This window comes from Eptatretus burgeri, chromosome 17 (assembly GCF_056783735.1).
Source record: "Eptatretus burgeri isolate ZD-2024b chromosome 17, Ebu_testis_v1, whole genome shotgun sequence".
Classification (NCBI taxonomy): domain Eukaryota; kingdom Metazoa; phylum Chordata; class Myxini; order Myxiniformes; family Myxinidae; genus Eptatretus; species Eptatretus burgeri.
Genome location: NC_140977.1, coordinates 51,440,121 through 51,456,333, shown reverse-complemented (window position 1 = coordinate 51,456,333; position 16,213 = coordinate 51,440,121). Strand labels below are relative to the sequence as shown.

The 16,213-nt window shown below is 43.8% G+C and overlaps 1 protein-coding gene across 6 annotated transcripts in view; it reads right to left on the bottom strand.

Moving 5' to 3' along the window:
- LOC147010087 (guanylyl cyclase C-like) overlaps nt 1-16,213 on the bottom strand; it is a 164,561-nt gene that overhangs the window by 7,087 nt on the left and 141,261 nt on the right. For all 6 annotated transcript variants that reach the window (XM_085861615.1, XM_085861614.1, XM_085861613.1 and 3 more), the window contains 4 exons: nt 11,674-11,762; nt 8,564-8,655; nt 8,234-8,392; nt 6,664-6,856 (listed from right to left, as the gene is read on the bottom strand). In XM_085861615.1, the coding sequence (XP_085717741.1) occupies nt 6,664-6,856; nt 8,234-8,392; nt 8,564-8,655; nt 11,674-11,762 (533 nt within the window). The remainder of the gene's footprint in view (nt 1-6,663; nt 6,857-8,233; nt 8,393-8,563; nt 8,656-11,673; nt 11,763-16,213) is intronic.

Here is a 16,213-nt window from a genome sequence, read left to right as displayed (position 1 = left end):
TTCGAGGCAAGTGTGCATACTTCGAGGATATCTTGCCAGGCTCAAATCCATTAATACAACACAAATTAGCCTTCTATCAAACCGCTTTAGCCGCAATGAAAATATAAATGTATATAACATAAAAACAAAGCACATCTCCACGTGGAAATTTATGTATTCTCACGTATGTTGCACGAGTCTGTTACACCAAATGAAAAAGACTCCAATAGTGAGGGTACATTTGTTTTGAGTTTTAGCCACTGATTGAATCGCAAGCAGAAGTAGCTCTATGAGGAGTTTGTCCCATTTAAGAAAGTTGGATAGGTTTATAATTACCTCCACCACCTCCAGGTGGATGGAAGTTATGTTTTCATCCCTGTCTGTCTATGAGCAGGAGATCTGTTTTCGATGGATTCGGACGATTTGGTGGACTGGTTGGGTGTGTCACGAGGACGAATTGATTTGATTTTGGTGAAGATCTGGATCCAGGAACTTTTAAATTTACCATTGACAGATGGGGCCAAAAACAATATATTACATGATATCTCAAAACATGGACAGGTTATGATAAAACTTGGTGGATGAGTTGGGTCGGTGATGAGAACAAGCCAGTTTGATTTTGGTTCTGGTCCGGATGCAGATCTGGTCTAACAGTGGGATACAAAATGTAAACTGTTCAGCCTGGCAGAGGTTATGTGCTTTACCAAGTGCCGTTCTCGTTTTTAGCTCGCCTGTTCGAAGAACAGAGAGCTCCAGTGATACCCCCGGGCGTGAGTGTGAGCGTGAAAATGTTAATTTTTGGTGCAAGTTACTTTTTTCCTTTCTAATGTTTTTATCTACCACTATTTTTTATACGCATATATCGGGGCGTATTATGTGTCGTCCATCCGTCCGTCTGTCTGTCTGTCTGTCTGTCCGTCCGTTCCTGTCCGCATTCTAACTCCCAAAGTTTTAAACTTTCACGTTTCATATTTGGTACATAGGTACAGACTGTGGAGACGGTGTGTCGCGACATACGTTCGTTATCTAAAGTGGTTGCCATGGCAACCAGGATGCTGTTTTCCACGTAGTAGCACAATTCTGTATATACCAAATTGTTCGGGCGTATATTGTGCTCACTTGCGCTCTTGTTACTGATTACAATATACAAATACATATATTGCTTTAAAATTATTTGGATCAGACTTCACTGCAATGATTTATAAAAAATATTAATTATTAGACTAGTCTTTTAAAAACGATAAATGTATAAACAGGCGAGCATTGGGTGGCTTTGACACCAACTCTGGTTATTGTTCTTCACATCACCTATCTGTATTACTGCTTTCCAGCCGTTACTTGATCCCACTCTTCCCTCTGCATCAAGCAGGTAGTGCTCTGCCATCTCATGTCGTCCCCCCATTCTTACCCACAATCTATATATTAATACTGAAGGACCAATTTTGTGCTCCTCCTTGCGGTCACGTCACGTTTTTCTCGGTACTGTGACCTGGACTGAAAGAAACGTCGTACCTGTAAGAGTGCATCGCACATAGTGGCAATAGTCAACTTTCAACTCTGAAGTAGAATAAACACTTTTCGTTGAGACGGGGGCGAGGAGTGAAGAGGAGGGGGTGGGGGATGAAGAGACGGTGGCAGGGAGTGAAGAGGCGGGGGGCAAGGTAAGCAAATTTTTGGGCAGGGGTAAGCAAATTGAAAGCGGGAGACGGGGGGGGGGGAAATGGGGCGGGGGATGAGTGGGCAGGGGATGGGGTGAATTAGGCGGGGTTGAGTGTGAAGGGGTGGACAGGGGGCAAGTGGGGCGGGGAATCAAGAGACGGGGGGCAGGGAGTGAAGAGGTGGGGGTGGGGTAATTAAATTTTTGGGCAGGGGCAAGCAAATTGAAGGTGGGGGTGGGAGGCGGGAGGGGATGGGGCAGGGGATGAGTAGGAGGGGGGAAACACGCCCTGTCTAGTCCATGTCCCTCGAGTGTGGGTGAGCTGGTGAGGGTGGTTGAATGAACGGAATCCCTCTGTGACGGAGTTTCGGCTCGTCTTTATGATTCCCATCAACCCATTCCTACCAACCCTCTTCCAAGTACTGTATCTCACCATTTCCTCCCCTCCTCTCAAAACCTTCTTTCCCATTTGTTTATTCCCTTGCTTATGTCCAGTGATTACCCAGATGCCCTACTGTTAGTTCCATCACTTTGCTCTTCCATAAGCCTCAACCTTGAAGAGAGGAAAAACTGAAATGAAACTATTTTCTTCCAAGGGCCATTACATGTATTTGAGCCCAAAACTCTGAAGATATTGAAAACAGAAGTCTCCCCAACAAATCTGAGGACAGGACTGTACGTCCAAATACCTTACAGAGATCTGCACCAACTGGACTTGCCAAGAAGACAAAGACAGACTGTTCTTCATCCTCAAACCCTGCCGTGGAAAATTAAAGGATTTTGAGAAAAGCTTTAGCTGCAAACTCATCACCTTCAGTATTTCACTAGAGGCTTTGTGTTGTATATTGTATTCTTCACACAGTTTGGGCAGAGCATTGTCAAGCCTCTGCTCGATTTCATATCAAAACTTGCTTCAGATGCTCATCAGGAATGGGAGTTGGCTGTGCTGGCTCCAGAACGCCATTTTCTGAAATCCAATCCCGTACAATGTGGGACAGAGAGCTCTTTGTTCTCCACCTCGGTGTCTGTTTCTTATTCAGCTGCCCCAGATATTTGTCATGAGAAGATGATGTGCTAATGAAGATCGCACTGTCTTCCGTGAAGAGTAAGCGAGTTATTGCTGGCACCCTGAACAATCCACTGTCGCACCGTCAGGTCTGGCCAGCTGGCTCTTGTGAAAGACAGGGTCCAAAAACGTTCTCTGGCTGACCCCACAAGAAACATTGGGTCCTTTAAAGTCGTCATAGTAGTTGTAAAAGTTGTATAACAAGTCATACTTGTTGTAGTAGTTATACCGTAAAAGGGTGATTGCTTAGCATTGAAGTGATTAAAAAAAAAAAATTTCACTTCCCAACTCTCTACCACCCTCCTCCTCCATTCCAGAAATACCAGAGCACTTCATCACAGCTGCTTCCTCACCCCCAATCATATTCCAAATGCCAAACAAATACCTTTTCCCTCTCTTCCCATCCCTTTTATTTCCTCCCATCTCTTACCAACTTCTCTGAACCCTCCCCACCCAATTTATTTCTTCTCAATTTACCCTTTATCTCTCCTGCAACTGCATTCATATACCACAGCAACCATCATGGAGGGGAAGCCAAATATGTTAATGTTTTTACAAGATGACATAACAGGGTGACATTGACATTCAGAGGGAGGTGATACATCAGGTTGACAGTGACAAACAACAATGCACTGGTCACCAGTGATTAGAACAATGCGCATGTCAGAACCCAGGACTGTGGAGCTTTCGTGGCTGTGATTTCACTCTTTGGAATATCGTCTTGAAACTTGGTAAATGTGATCCTCAAATCGACACACAAGACTTCTTGCTTCAATTTGGACGAACGTTTGATATCATGTTAAAATATGAAATTTGGTGTCTGTCTGTGGCCGATGCATTCAGTCACTACTTATCCAATCTCAACCAAACTTGGGAGGGGAATTAAGGGTCATGAGACAAAGGGTTTAGCTACTTGGGTTTCACCACCACCTCCATTATGGACGGTGTGGTTCCAAAGGTGTGGTCGACGCAAACTCTCTCGGTAAATGTGTACCGTTTTGTGCTGCTCCCGTTGGTGGTGGGAGATGGGAGACCCTTCACAGGCCTTAACTGTATCACAAGAGGCCTTCGCTAGTCGCTTAACCCATGTTTCTTTGGACTGGACTGCAAAAAAAATATAAAAATCCAGAGGAATTCCCATGTTTTATTCCCTTTTTCCACCTTGGAAAAACACCATGCTAAGGTGTATACATAGCAGCTTGAGTGGCATTCCACGTTACTGTGGCATTTTTCCAAGGCTGCTTCCAATAACAAAAGTAACAATAATAGCATAATAATATTGTTGTTGTCGTTCCAGTTGCTCACTGGTTCGAATCCGGTGAATCGCCTCAATGCAACCGTACCAGTCACACCTTTTGGGGTCTTCCCTGTCGGATCTCGCGTCTAAAGGTCGTGACACCGTACGTGTTGGAAGTCCGAATCAGACCAGTGTTACGCCAGTCTGCACCACCGTCTCATCACCAATCGGGCCGAGCAAGCCTGAGACCAGTGGTGCTGTCTGGGTGGGTGGTGTTGAATAACTGTGGCCAATCGATCCTTTAACGGGTCTTTCTTAACCAACAAATGGACCCATGATGTTCAGCATTCACCCTGAGACCAAGTAGGTTTAATTACAAATGGCATGGAGAGGGGAATATGCACGAAGCAATGCAGTATGCAACTACGATACTCAGGAGATCGCATACCTCTGCTTAACTGAACAGTTTACGTTGTGTATGCCACCGATAGGCCGGATCTGTATCTGGACCGAAACCAAAATAATCAAATCGGCTTCTTCTTGTCACATACCCAACTCATTCACCAAGTTTTGCCATAACCCGTCCAAAACTTTTTGAAATACCGTGCTTTACATCATTTTTGGCCCGATCTGAATGTTGAAGAATAACTTAAATAATTAAAAAAATTCTCATATGTGGTTCCAGATCCAGATCTTCACCAAAATCGAATCAATTTGTCCTTGTCACACACCCAATCTGTCCACCAAGTTTCCTCCAAATCCATTGATAACTTTTTGAGATATCGTGCTCACAAACAAACAGCAGTGAAAACATAACTTCCGTCCACCTTAAGTCGCAGAGGTAATAAATAAATGAGAATAACCCCTTACCCCTCCACTGATATGCGCCCATGAACGAACGGGATTCCTTAATTATCCAATGCCTTGGGGCCTGGTCAGACATGATGTGAGATAGGCAAAGCGGTAAGGACAAGACAAGAGAGGAGGAGGAGGAGATTGGGACCATACTCTGTGCAGAGCGTTGGTGCTGCTTAAGCAGTCTCCTTGGCTAATGGGCACAATCCTGGACGGGTCGCCACTCCGACACAGTATACCAGCATGGTGGCACTCATTTTGCCGACCTCAGAAGGATGACAGGCCAAGTTAACACCACCTGGTATTAATTCAACAGCTGAGCAGGATTTGAACTCAGGACCCTAGGATCCAAAGCCCACCACCCGGACCATTAAGCCAACACCAGGCATACAGAAGAGAGTTGTCAGGACAAATCCAAGTTTGCAACAGTTCCCCCATAGTCCCGGCAGGAGAACGTCCCATGCCGTTCCCATGGTGTCTCGTGCGGAGGAGAGGGCACGGCTCTGGTGCAGGCTGAGGTGTTGCTCTGGTCAGAATAAAGGACCGAGGCACACAGCTTCTCTGGTGATGATTCCGGGAACCTCTTCCCTTTCCCCTCTGCGCCTCCGCCTTTGTGGCCTCCAGTCCATGCGTCACAGACGACACATGACACCTCTTGCATCTCATTCACCATTGGCCGCGACTCCGGTCAGGCGGGTAGAGTGACCCCTCCTTGACCTCGCATCCCGAAGCAGACATCACGGCCCAGTTACGATGGCCTAACGGCATTTACCACCAAAACTCATCGCCGGCCCAGCGAAATGCTAAAAAGTATACAAATGATAACAGAGGGTGGAACGGTAAAAATGGAGTCAAAAGGTCTTCTAATTTTAGATACAGACAGGGATGGGTGGACATCGTCTAACGAGACGTAAAAGCAACACGTACGTATCTCGTTATCACAATGAATTAGTTTCCCTTTAGCTTGACATTCACTTTAAGGAAATAACTGCTCGATTCTAAGCATTATTAACCCCGAGGAGTTATTATTATGAACAATAATAATAGTACTGTAACAATAATTGGCAATACGAACAACATAATACCCTCGTGGCTGCTCCAAAGAAGCCTGCATTTCTTGTTCCTTAAATATCCCATTATTGGTGGAATTGTGCCCGATTCAACTGCCAGGAAGTCCATCTGAAAGCATTCCTCACCTCAAACTAGCTTTGGAAATAAAACAATGGCTGACACACATTGCTGTTTGGACATGTCAACAGGAGGTTTAAATGCAGTTGTTCCCCTGTTCTGGTGTATGGCAACTTGGCCGCCAGGTAGTTATTAATTTGTTGGGGCGCACCTATACTGCTGATGCTGTGCCCCTCTATCAGTACACACTGGTACTCGTTTCACTGACCTCAGAAGAATGAGTCAAGCGCACCTGGTGTTAATTCAGTGGAAAAAACAGGGCTCAAACTCAGGACTCTGGGATCCCAAGGCAGCCACCTTAACCACCAAGCCAACACCAGGCTACGCAGTTATTTCCAACCAACAGCTTCATTTTCTAATCTGATCCGACTACGGGGATCAAATCCCAGATGAGAGTCGTGGTGTCATATTGAACAACCTAATCCATGTTCCACACGACTTTGAGCAGGTCAGTCCACTCCACTCAACTCGCTGTCACAGTATGGTTTAAACGTGACCATCTCCGTATCCCTTGGAGATCACCATTATTTTGTCATCGTCATTTCTCAATCTGAAAATATGGAGTTGTTCTTGATTGAGAGTCTTCTCACCTGCCTTTTAAAGGACCGATGTTACACGTCATAATCAAGACCAACCATCTCGACTTACCGTCTATGGAATTCATCAACCGAAGGCCCTCACCTTATACACGTCGTGTCTGTCTGCAATGCTGTCAAACTGTTGATAGAGCTGATTGAGGAGAGACACGACTTCCATTGGCTCGCTGTGCTTGCAGATGGTTGTGAATCCGACGATGTCACTGAGGTAGATAGTGACGTCATCAAAGAGCTCTGGGTCCATTTTACCATTCAGCTTGAGAGACTGCACCACGGCACTGGAAGAGAGAATAACCAGAGAGTCGGTGTCAAAGCCACCCAATGCTCGCCTGTTTATACATTTATCGTTTTTTTTAAAAAGACTAGTCTAATAATATTTTTTAGAAAGCATTGCAGTGAAGTTTGATCCAAATAATTTTAAAGAAATATATGTATTTGTATATTGTAATCAGTAAAAAAAATAGTGTGGTAGATAAAAACATTAGAAAGGAAATAACTTGCACCAAAAACTTTAACATTTTCACGCTCACGCAGGGGTATCGCTGTCGCTCTCTGTTCTTCGAACAGGTGAGCTAAAAACGAGACGATCGAACAGGTGAGCTAAAAACGAGACGATCATTACTCTCACCAGAGGACACGTTATTGCATTTTGGGTCCATTTGTTACTTGCAAAATCGAAGATTTGGAAATATATCGGTCAATCGATTTTGTTATTCTGTCTGTTTATCACCCACAGGTGACAATTCTAAATCCATCATCATGAAAATTTACGATGTTGTCGAAGTAGTCTCAACTGAGAAGCCTATTGGTTTTGAGGTCAAAGATCATCTTGAGGTCATATTTTCTAAAATCGTCATTTTTCATCCGATTGACTTGAAATTTGAACAGGATTTGCATATTGCGTCACTGAATTGGGAAAGCAACTATTTTTGAGATCAAAAGGTAAAACTTCTAAAATCATCAATTTACATCCAAATTAACTTGAAAGTTGAACAGGAATTGCACAGTCGATCACTGAATTGGGAAAGCAACTATTTTTGAGGTCAAAGGTCAAACTTCTAAAATCATCAATTTCAATCTGAAAAATAATTTTCATCCGATTGACCTGTGCTTCAATTAAGATTGTGAATTTTAATCTTCATGAAATGGAGAATTTGACATATCCATGGCAACCTTTGGAGAGGGGGTGGATTTTGCAAGTATCGTGCTCCGCATGATGTCTTTTTCTTGTTTGTCCACAAAGAATGTGTGTACGTGCATTAATTACATTTGACCCCTGTACCGTATACCATTAGATCCCCTGGACTCTTCTCTGCCCTTTAGACCTTTCAATATCATGTAGACTCTCTTTCGACGTTTTAAGATCCTTTTAGACAATTCTGACACTTTAGACCTTAAATTACACCCTTGAGACCTTTTACACATTTACAATTAGACCATTCATTTGCAATCGATGACCTATCATTTATTAGCCAAACAAAACAAGTCATGGTGAGGGTCTTTGCTTGTTTACCAGTAAGTGTGTGTGTGTGTGTGTGTGTGTGTGTGTGTGTGTGTGTGTGTGTGTGTGTGTGTGTGTGTGTGTGTGTGTGTGTGTGTGTGTGTGTGTGTGTGTGTGTGTGTGATTTCCTTATGAGTGTGCATTGTGGACGCACGGTGGTAGCAGACGGGCACTGAGGGAATCAGCACGATCACGTGCTTTCAGATACATCTGTGTCCTCGTCTCAACAAGATGTTCCAGTCTGTTAGAATATTGATTAAGGCGTCTGAGAAGATTGTCCATGTAGCTCTTCGGCTTCCCTCTGTGGATGTGACTGAAGAACAAACAGAAAAATCGAGGTGTAAACCACTCTTTCTTCGAGTGTCATCCTTCGCCATGCAGTCTTTCAACAGTTGCTTGCCTGTTTTAGGCCGTGGGGATTTTATGAACTGGGGGAATAAATAATGAAAACATGTCAGCAGTGTCTGCTGTGTCATTGGCTCACATCGAGACTTTTTGCAATATGGCATCGATGTGACGAAAGTCTGGCCTTTTCTGCGGCTCTTCGTCCCAGCAATCACCGATCATGTTAAAGATCTGTAACAAAGAACAGGGCCTTTAAATGGGGCCTAACTATCCTAATCCTGCACTTGATGAATCGAAACCGGACACATATTACTTAAACACAAGTCTTTGATCTTAATCCATTTAACAACCACACTTAACAGAGATGAAGGTAAAAGGAGGAAACTTAAAGGTGCAATTGAAAGGCTGTTTGTCTCATGTTGCCTTTATTATCAAATTGAGTTTTATTCCTCGTCAACGAATACGTTGCTTTTCCGTTCCGATATCCAGTCAGGCCTCTCATTGGTAACCGCAAACATCGGCTATACATTTGGCTTTGTTTTGTTGCTAGAACACTGAACGGATCAGGAGGCAACCGAACAAAGGAAACAGGAGAGAGGGGGTTGGTGGGGGGGGGGCGTAAAGGACAAAATAGAGGGAGACTTGGACAACCAATGAGTGTGGGGAGGAAAGAGGGGTAGGGGTGGACAAGATGGATACAGATGCAAAAAGTTGGTTCCATATGTGCGGAAAAAGAGGAAGGAATGAGTGGAGGTGAGCAGCGATCCTGGATTTCGGTAGTTTCATCAGAAGGGGGTTGATGATGCATTGTGAGTGTCTTGCCAAATCTGGGGGGCGGGGGGGGGGGGACAAAGTCTGGATAGAGCAGAGGGCGCAAGACCAGAAAGAAGGTGGGAGAAGACAGACCACCGACCTGTTATCCACTCCCTGCCTCCTCAACCTCTCCCCCCCCATGGTTACCTGCATCCCTTGTTGCCCGTCTCCATCTATTTTGTCACTCGGCCATGCTGTTGGCATTTCCACGTCTCTTTCTGCTGTTCCTTTTGTTATGTTTCGTTCTGATCCGTTCTGTGTTCTAGCTCTTCTGCGAGCCTCGACTCTGTACACAAATAAATAAAAAAGTGTGTAGTACGTGTTATTTGAACCTGGGTTCGGAGCATCACAACCCACCTGTTCAGGTGAGAATGCTTAACAGGTGTTGGAAATATTTTTCAAAGTGAACCTTGAAAGATTTGATAATTAAGCAATTAAATGTTCTGGAATTCTCCACATCCTACTATTAATTTGCAACTGGTCACTTTGACACCAACACAAATTTTTTATTGCGGACCCTCAGTATCAAAAAGCTGCATATATCGAACAAACAGTTTCAAATGGAGCACCTCGCCGTCATTAGAGCGTTTAACTTGCATCAGATGCAGCAATAAATGTGAATGGTTGCTCCCAGCTTGCCGGTTCGATGACAGAGGATGCCATTTGCATTTTTGCCATCTCCATCCCCACCCCGTTTAGAATGCTCTGTAGGCACGGGAAACTGGCCAGTCAAGTTCACAAGTTATCAAGTCCTTGAACACACTAGGTTATGGTCACTTGATCCAGAATGCTGCCCTATCTCCACCATATTGCATGATTAAATAAGATGAGTGTGTGTGTGTGTGTGTGTGTGTGTGTGTGTGTGTGTGTGTGTGTGTGTGTGTGTGTGTGTGTGTGTGTGTGTGTGTGTGTGTGTCTGTGTACATGTGAAAATCACTGGAAAAAAAACAAAAAAAAAACATGGCTGGGCCGATCTCCACTAAATTTTGCATACGTGTTGGTAGTACCCAGGGTCAGGTCATGGACACAACTACCTCATCTGTGGGGCGGGAGAGGGAGGAGACTGCTTACAATTTTCGCCTCTACATGTGCCACAATGCAAATGGTTTACTGACCTCTGCTGCAGACAGGAGGGATTATTTGTCCCACCTCCCCCACCTACCCTCCAAGGCTGCTCCTGAAAGTTTCTAGTTGCTTCAAAAGAGGCCTATCTTCATACCGGGTTAAAAAGCAATCCTGGACTAAATCTCAGAATTCCTCATCTGCTCTGTCCTTTCCCTGTTCCTGCACCCAATCTATCCTTGGCAGGTTGAAATCCCCCATATAATCAATACTCTTCCCTTACCACATGCCTTTCTGAATTCTTCATGTACTCCTCCTTCCCCCATACCAGGGACTCTGTAACACGACGATGCGATGAAAACGGGTTACATAATTGCTATGGTTCGCTTTTCATTTGCATTGGTCACTTTTTTCAATAACTATTGTTTTTGCCAAAAATATATTATTGTTGCCAAGACCTTCGACACCACTGTAATCTCAAAGCAGATTCACAAGGCTTTTTGGTCAGTCTGTGCGTCTGATCGGAAATCGACGTATATTGATAATAATAAAAAAATCGAATCCTGCCAATAGGAGAACATTGTCTCAGTTTATTGCCCTTTTAAATATATTTGAAATGACGTATTATTGGAATTTTCTCAAATTATTTGATTTTAAATGACGAGAAATTAATACACTCCACCGAAAGGCTGCGGTGGCATTACACACTTTTCAGTGCCATGACTGCCTTCTACTGTTGAGGCACCCCCACCCCAAATTAACCCTTTCTTACCGAACGTGTGTGTGTGTGTGTGTGTGTGTGTGTGTGTGTGTGTGTGTGTGTGTGTGTGTGTGTGTGTGTGTGTGTGTGTGTGTGTGTTTGGTTTCCTTGGTGCCGCACTGTCAGTTTGTACCCTCCAACTCCGAGTCCTCATCTCTTCTGCCCTTTCTCTGTTCCTGGACCCAATCTATTGCTGACAAGTTGAAATCCCCCACAATCAATACTCTTCCCTTACCACGTGCACCTTACTCTTCCATGAGCCTCAATGTGGAAGGACAAGACAATGGATTTCTCAGTGTTCGGTTCATGGTTTTGCGAGTATGGTCAATTTCTCGCAATGCCATTTGTGCTCAGATCAATGAACACAGGAATGTTAAATGAAGGAAAAGCAATGTTATTTTCTTGAACACTTTACTGTTGATGGTTTTGTTTATTCCAATTTTAGATACGCCATTTTTAACCAGATTGAGAAACTTTTGCCGTTATCCTTGTGTAGAACAATGTACACGTCATGATGTAAGGTTCTTACTATTTGTAATACCCAATAGTGAACATTCATTTTAACATATGTGAGACATTTAAGAGGTGTATTAAATATACTGTTGCTTGTATACCTCAACTCCACCAGTGGATTCAAAGTCACTTCTGTTCAGGGTCGGGCGAAAGTGCCTCCTGTTCCCTTCTGTTAGGAACCAAACGATCTCTGAAAATAAGTGCAGTGAAAAAAACCAGAGATTAGACAGTACACAGAACCTTAGTAAATGATGTTGTGCGATCGTTGATAGCAAATGTGTTCCTTTGTGCAAGTAGAGGGAATTTGCGGTTGGTGAAGTAACTGGCGACACGGTGAAAAGACACTCCGAGAGCTGAACCATGTGAACAATGGATTAAATGTCTGTCAGAGTAGGAACAGCCAGGTGATCGCCCCTTTCGAATGGCAAGAGCCAGGCGTTCACCCCTTTCAAACGAGAAGAGCCAGGCGTTCGCCCCTTTCAAATGGCAAGAGCCAGGCGTTCACCCCTTTCAAACGGGAAGAGTCAGGCGTTCACCTCTTTCTAACGGCAAGTCAGACGTTTGCCCCTTTCGAATGGCAAGAGCCAGGCGTTCACCTCTTTCTTACGGCAAGAGTCAGGCGTTCACCTCTTTCTAACGGCAAGAGTCAGGCGTTCGCCCCTTTCAAACGGCAAGAGCCAGGCGTTTACCCCTTTCAAACGGCAAGAGTCAGGCATTCGCCCCTTTCGAATGGCAAGAGTCAGGCGTTCGCCCCTTTCAAACGACAAGAGCCAGGCGTTCGCCCCTTTCGACTGGCAAGAGCCAGGCGTTCACCCCTTTCGAACGGCAAGAGCCAGGCGTTCGCCTCTTTGAATGGCAAGAGCCAGGCGTTCGCCCCTTTCGAACGGCAAGAGCCAGGCGTTCACCTCTTTGAATGGCAAGAGCCAGCCATTTGCCCCTTTCGAACGGCAAGAGCCAGGCGTTCACCCCTTTCGAACGGCAAGAGCCAGGCGTTCGCCTCTTTGAATGGCAAGAGCCAGCCATTTGCCCCTTTTGAACGGCAAGAGCCAGTTGCTTGCTCCTTTCAAACGGCAAGAGCCAGGCGTTCACCCCTTTCGAACGGCAAGAGCCAGTTGCTTGCTCCTTTCAAACGGCAAGAGCCAGGGATGCACTCAGCCATTGAGACAATCAGCCTAATTATCTGGAAATGGCAATGAACTATTAGAACAACCAGGCCTTAGGGAAGTTAAAAACAGCTGCTCAATTGTGCACCTTTAAATACTGTAACCGAAGAGAGGGAGGGAAAGGAGACTTAGGGAAAGCAAGCAGATGTGCAATTCCCCCCTCCCCCTTTCTCGATTTAATATGAAACATTTCGAAAGGTGCTGAGAAGGTGAGACAAAAGAATTGCAGAGACCTGGTAATTTGGATGCTTTGCCAGGGGCCAAAGGCAAAGTTCTGACATTTCCGTCTTCATTAAGAATGTAGTGTGCACCCATTGTGATAATAAAATGATGTTGCAAGCATGTTGCCTCTCTACTCAATCAACGCCACATACACAGCCCTGTCACACATGCGCCTTGTATTTTCCCAGATGAAGGTCTCACGAAAACCGAAAATGTGACCTGATGCTCTGTTTTCAAAAAATGAAATGAAATAAATCTGGATGGCACTGTTTTTAACATTTATACATTCTTTATACATATTCCAAACTTCAATGTCAACCAATGAAATAAGCAATTCCGATAAGAAATGCGGAAGCCAATTAATTATTGAACATATCCAACTCTTTGCCTGATGTTGGCTTAATGGCTAGAGTTGTGGGCTTGGGATCCTCGGGTCTTGAGTTTGAATCCTGCTCGGCTGTTGACTTAATAGCAGGTGGGGTTGACTCAGCCCGTCATCCTTCTGAGGTCGGCAAAATGAGTGCCAGCTTGCTGGTATCCTGTGTCGGAGTGGTGACCCGTCCAGGATTGTGTCCAACAGCTCAGGAGACGGCTTAGGCATCACCAACGCTCTGTATAGGGTCTGGGCCCAATGGATGGATATCCATCCATCTCAGACATTTACCACATTAAACTACGGTAGCTCGAATAGCTCCGAGTGACATTTCAACACGTGAAAATTAGTTGCACATCATTTTGGGAGGTTTCTGGGTATGTTGTGCTATAATTGGTAAAAGTCATCACAAGGGACCAAACAGCATTTAACGGGCAGGTACCCCATCACTGTAATTAATGTACTCATTTTCAGTTGACACCCTCATTAAACTTGGTGGGTTTTGCCAGCCATATCTGTGTCAAGGTTATTGGTGAGACTTGTGCGCAAGTGAAATTAGTGAAAACGTGTTGCACGATCAGGAATGAACAAGGGATTTCATAGTTGGCCTAGATGGGTGCAAGATTACAGGAAACAAAAACATGAGTTGACCTGTTTCCTGTTCCCATCTGAACCCCCGGCTCATGATGCAGGGAAAAATTCCCAGGTTCAAATCCCATATATTTGTCCATTGTCTCCTAATGTCTGTGTTATTCATGTAAAAATACATCGATGTATGTTCACATCTTTGTCCTCAACAACAACAACAACAACAACAACAACAATTGAGATGTGCATAGCACCATACTTGCAAAATACAAAGGAACAATAGTTGCCATGGAAACAGCAATTTGGTAATTTTGAAAATTTGACCTATCAATTGTTTTCCATGATTTTCTGCACAACAGATTTGGTTGATTCATTTTCTAATTGCAGCCTAATTAATACGTGTTTTACATGTTTTGGATGGCCTTGACCTTTGACCATTAAAAAAAATTTTTTTACACTGCCACTCATTGTGGTGGCATTATTTCATGCTTTCAACTGGCTATGATCAACAGTGAGTTTGGGGGCACCACTGATACAATGCTCCTATTCCCAGTACACCAGTGCTCACTTCATCAACCTCAGAAGGATAATATGCTGAGTCAACCCCACTTGGTGTTAATTCAGCAGCTGACAGGGATTGAACTCAGGATGCTAAGATCCCAAGCCGACCACCCTCACCACTAAGCCAACGCCAGGTTTGACCATTTTCTAATGGTGGCCTAGTAGGTGTTTTACCTGTTTTGGATGGCTTTGACCTTGACTGTTTGACCAAATTTTACTCACATATACTTCACACATGTAAAAAGTAAACCCTGCGTATGTTTCAATTTGACATGTTGAAAAATTATTGAGGTATGGTGATAATACATTCACAAAAAGTCCCATTTTATAATAATGGACTGAAATTGTTGTCATGGAAACCGTTGACATGTCAAAACAGATAAATAATTTGTTCTGATTTTGGTGATCCAATATGCAAAAGCTGTTGAAATTTCAAATTAATTGGATTAAAATTGATGATTTTATGCGACCTTGACATTTGACCCTTTGAGCTTTTTCACCTCAAACATTATGCTTCTCGGTTTTGATTGGCGAACAAATTCAGTTGACTCCATATGCAACTAGAAGGGCACTTGGTAGAGCGCATACCTCCGCCACACAATGCCTGATCCACGAGAAGAGGTTGAGACCAATATATAATTGAAATATCATGCCATACAGTACCATATCGTTTTTGGCCTTGTCTCTCAATGGTGAAGAATCACTTTATAATTAAATAATTATCATATACAGATCCGGATTCGGAGCTTCACGAAAATTTAATCAATTCTTACTTGTCACACACCCAACCTGCGGACAAAATTTCATCCGGATCCGTCCACAACTTTGTGATATCCGTCACACAGACAAACAAACAGACAAAACAAGAAAAAGATGTCGTGCAGAGCACGATACTTACAAAACGCACCCCCATCTCCAAAAGGTTGCCATGGCTACATCACATTGTCCATTTCATTAAGATCAAAATGCACAATCTTAATCAAAGCTCAGATCAATCGAATGAAAATTGATTATTTTTCAGATTGAACTTGATGATTTTAGAAGTTTGACCTTGAGTTGACCTTTGACTTTTCGACCTCAAAAATAGTTGGTTTCTAAATTCAGTGATGGATCATGCAATTGCTGCTTAATACTGAGGTTAATCAGATGAAAAGTGACGATTTTTCAGATGAAATTTGATGATTTTAGAACTTTGATCTTTTGACCTCAAAAATAGTTGCTTTCTCAATTCAGTGATGGACTATGCAAATCCTGTTCAACTTTCAGGTTAATAGGATGTAAATCACACCATTTTAAAGCCTTTATCCCTGAGCAAGGGTCAGCTTTTGGTGGGCTTCAATCATGGTACCCTTTCTTGTGGCAATGTTTTTACGGCCGGATGCCCTTCCTGACACCAATCCTTTAGGCACCTTCGACCCTGCAGGGATAATTACTAGTATACTGGTGCTCATTTCGCCGACCTTCGGAAAGATGACAGGCTGAGTCAACCCTCCTGATGCTAACTCAGTGGCTAGTGGGGCTCGAACTCAGGAACCCAAGCCACCGCCTCAACCACTGATCCACAACAGGTTCATAAGTTAATAGGATGTAAATAATAGGATTCAACTTTTCAGTTGGGTCGTTAAAGGTCGAAAGGGTCTTAAAAGGTCAAAATGTTTTCAAGGGTCTAAAACGTCTAAAGTGGTTAGAAAAGAGACGCTCCAATAGTATGTAATTAATAAACCTAGCAACAGT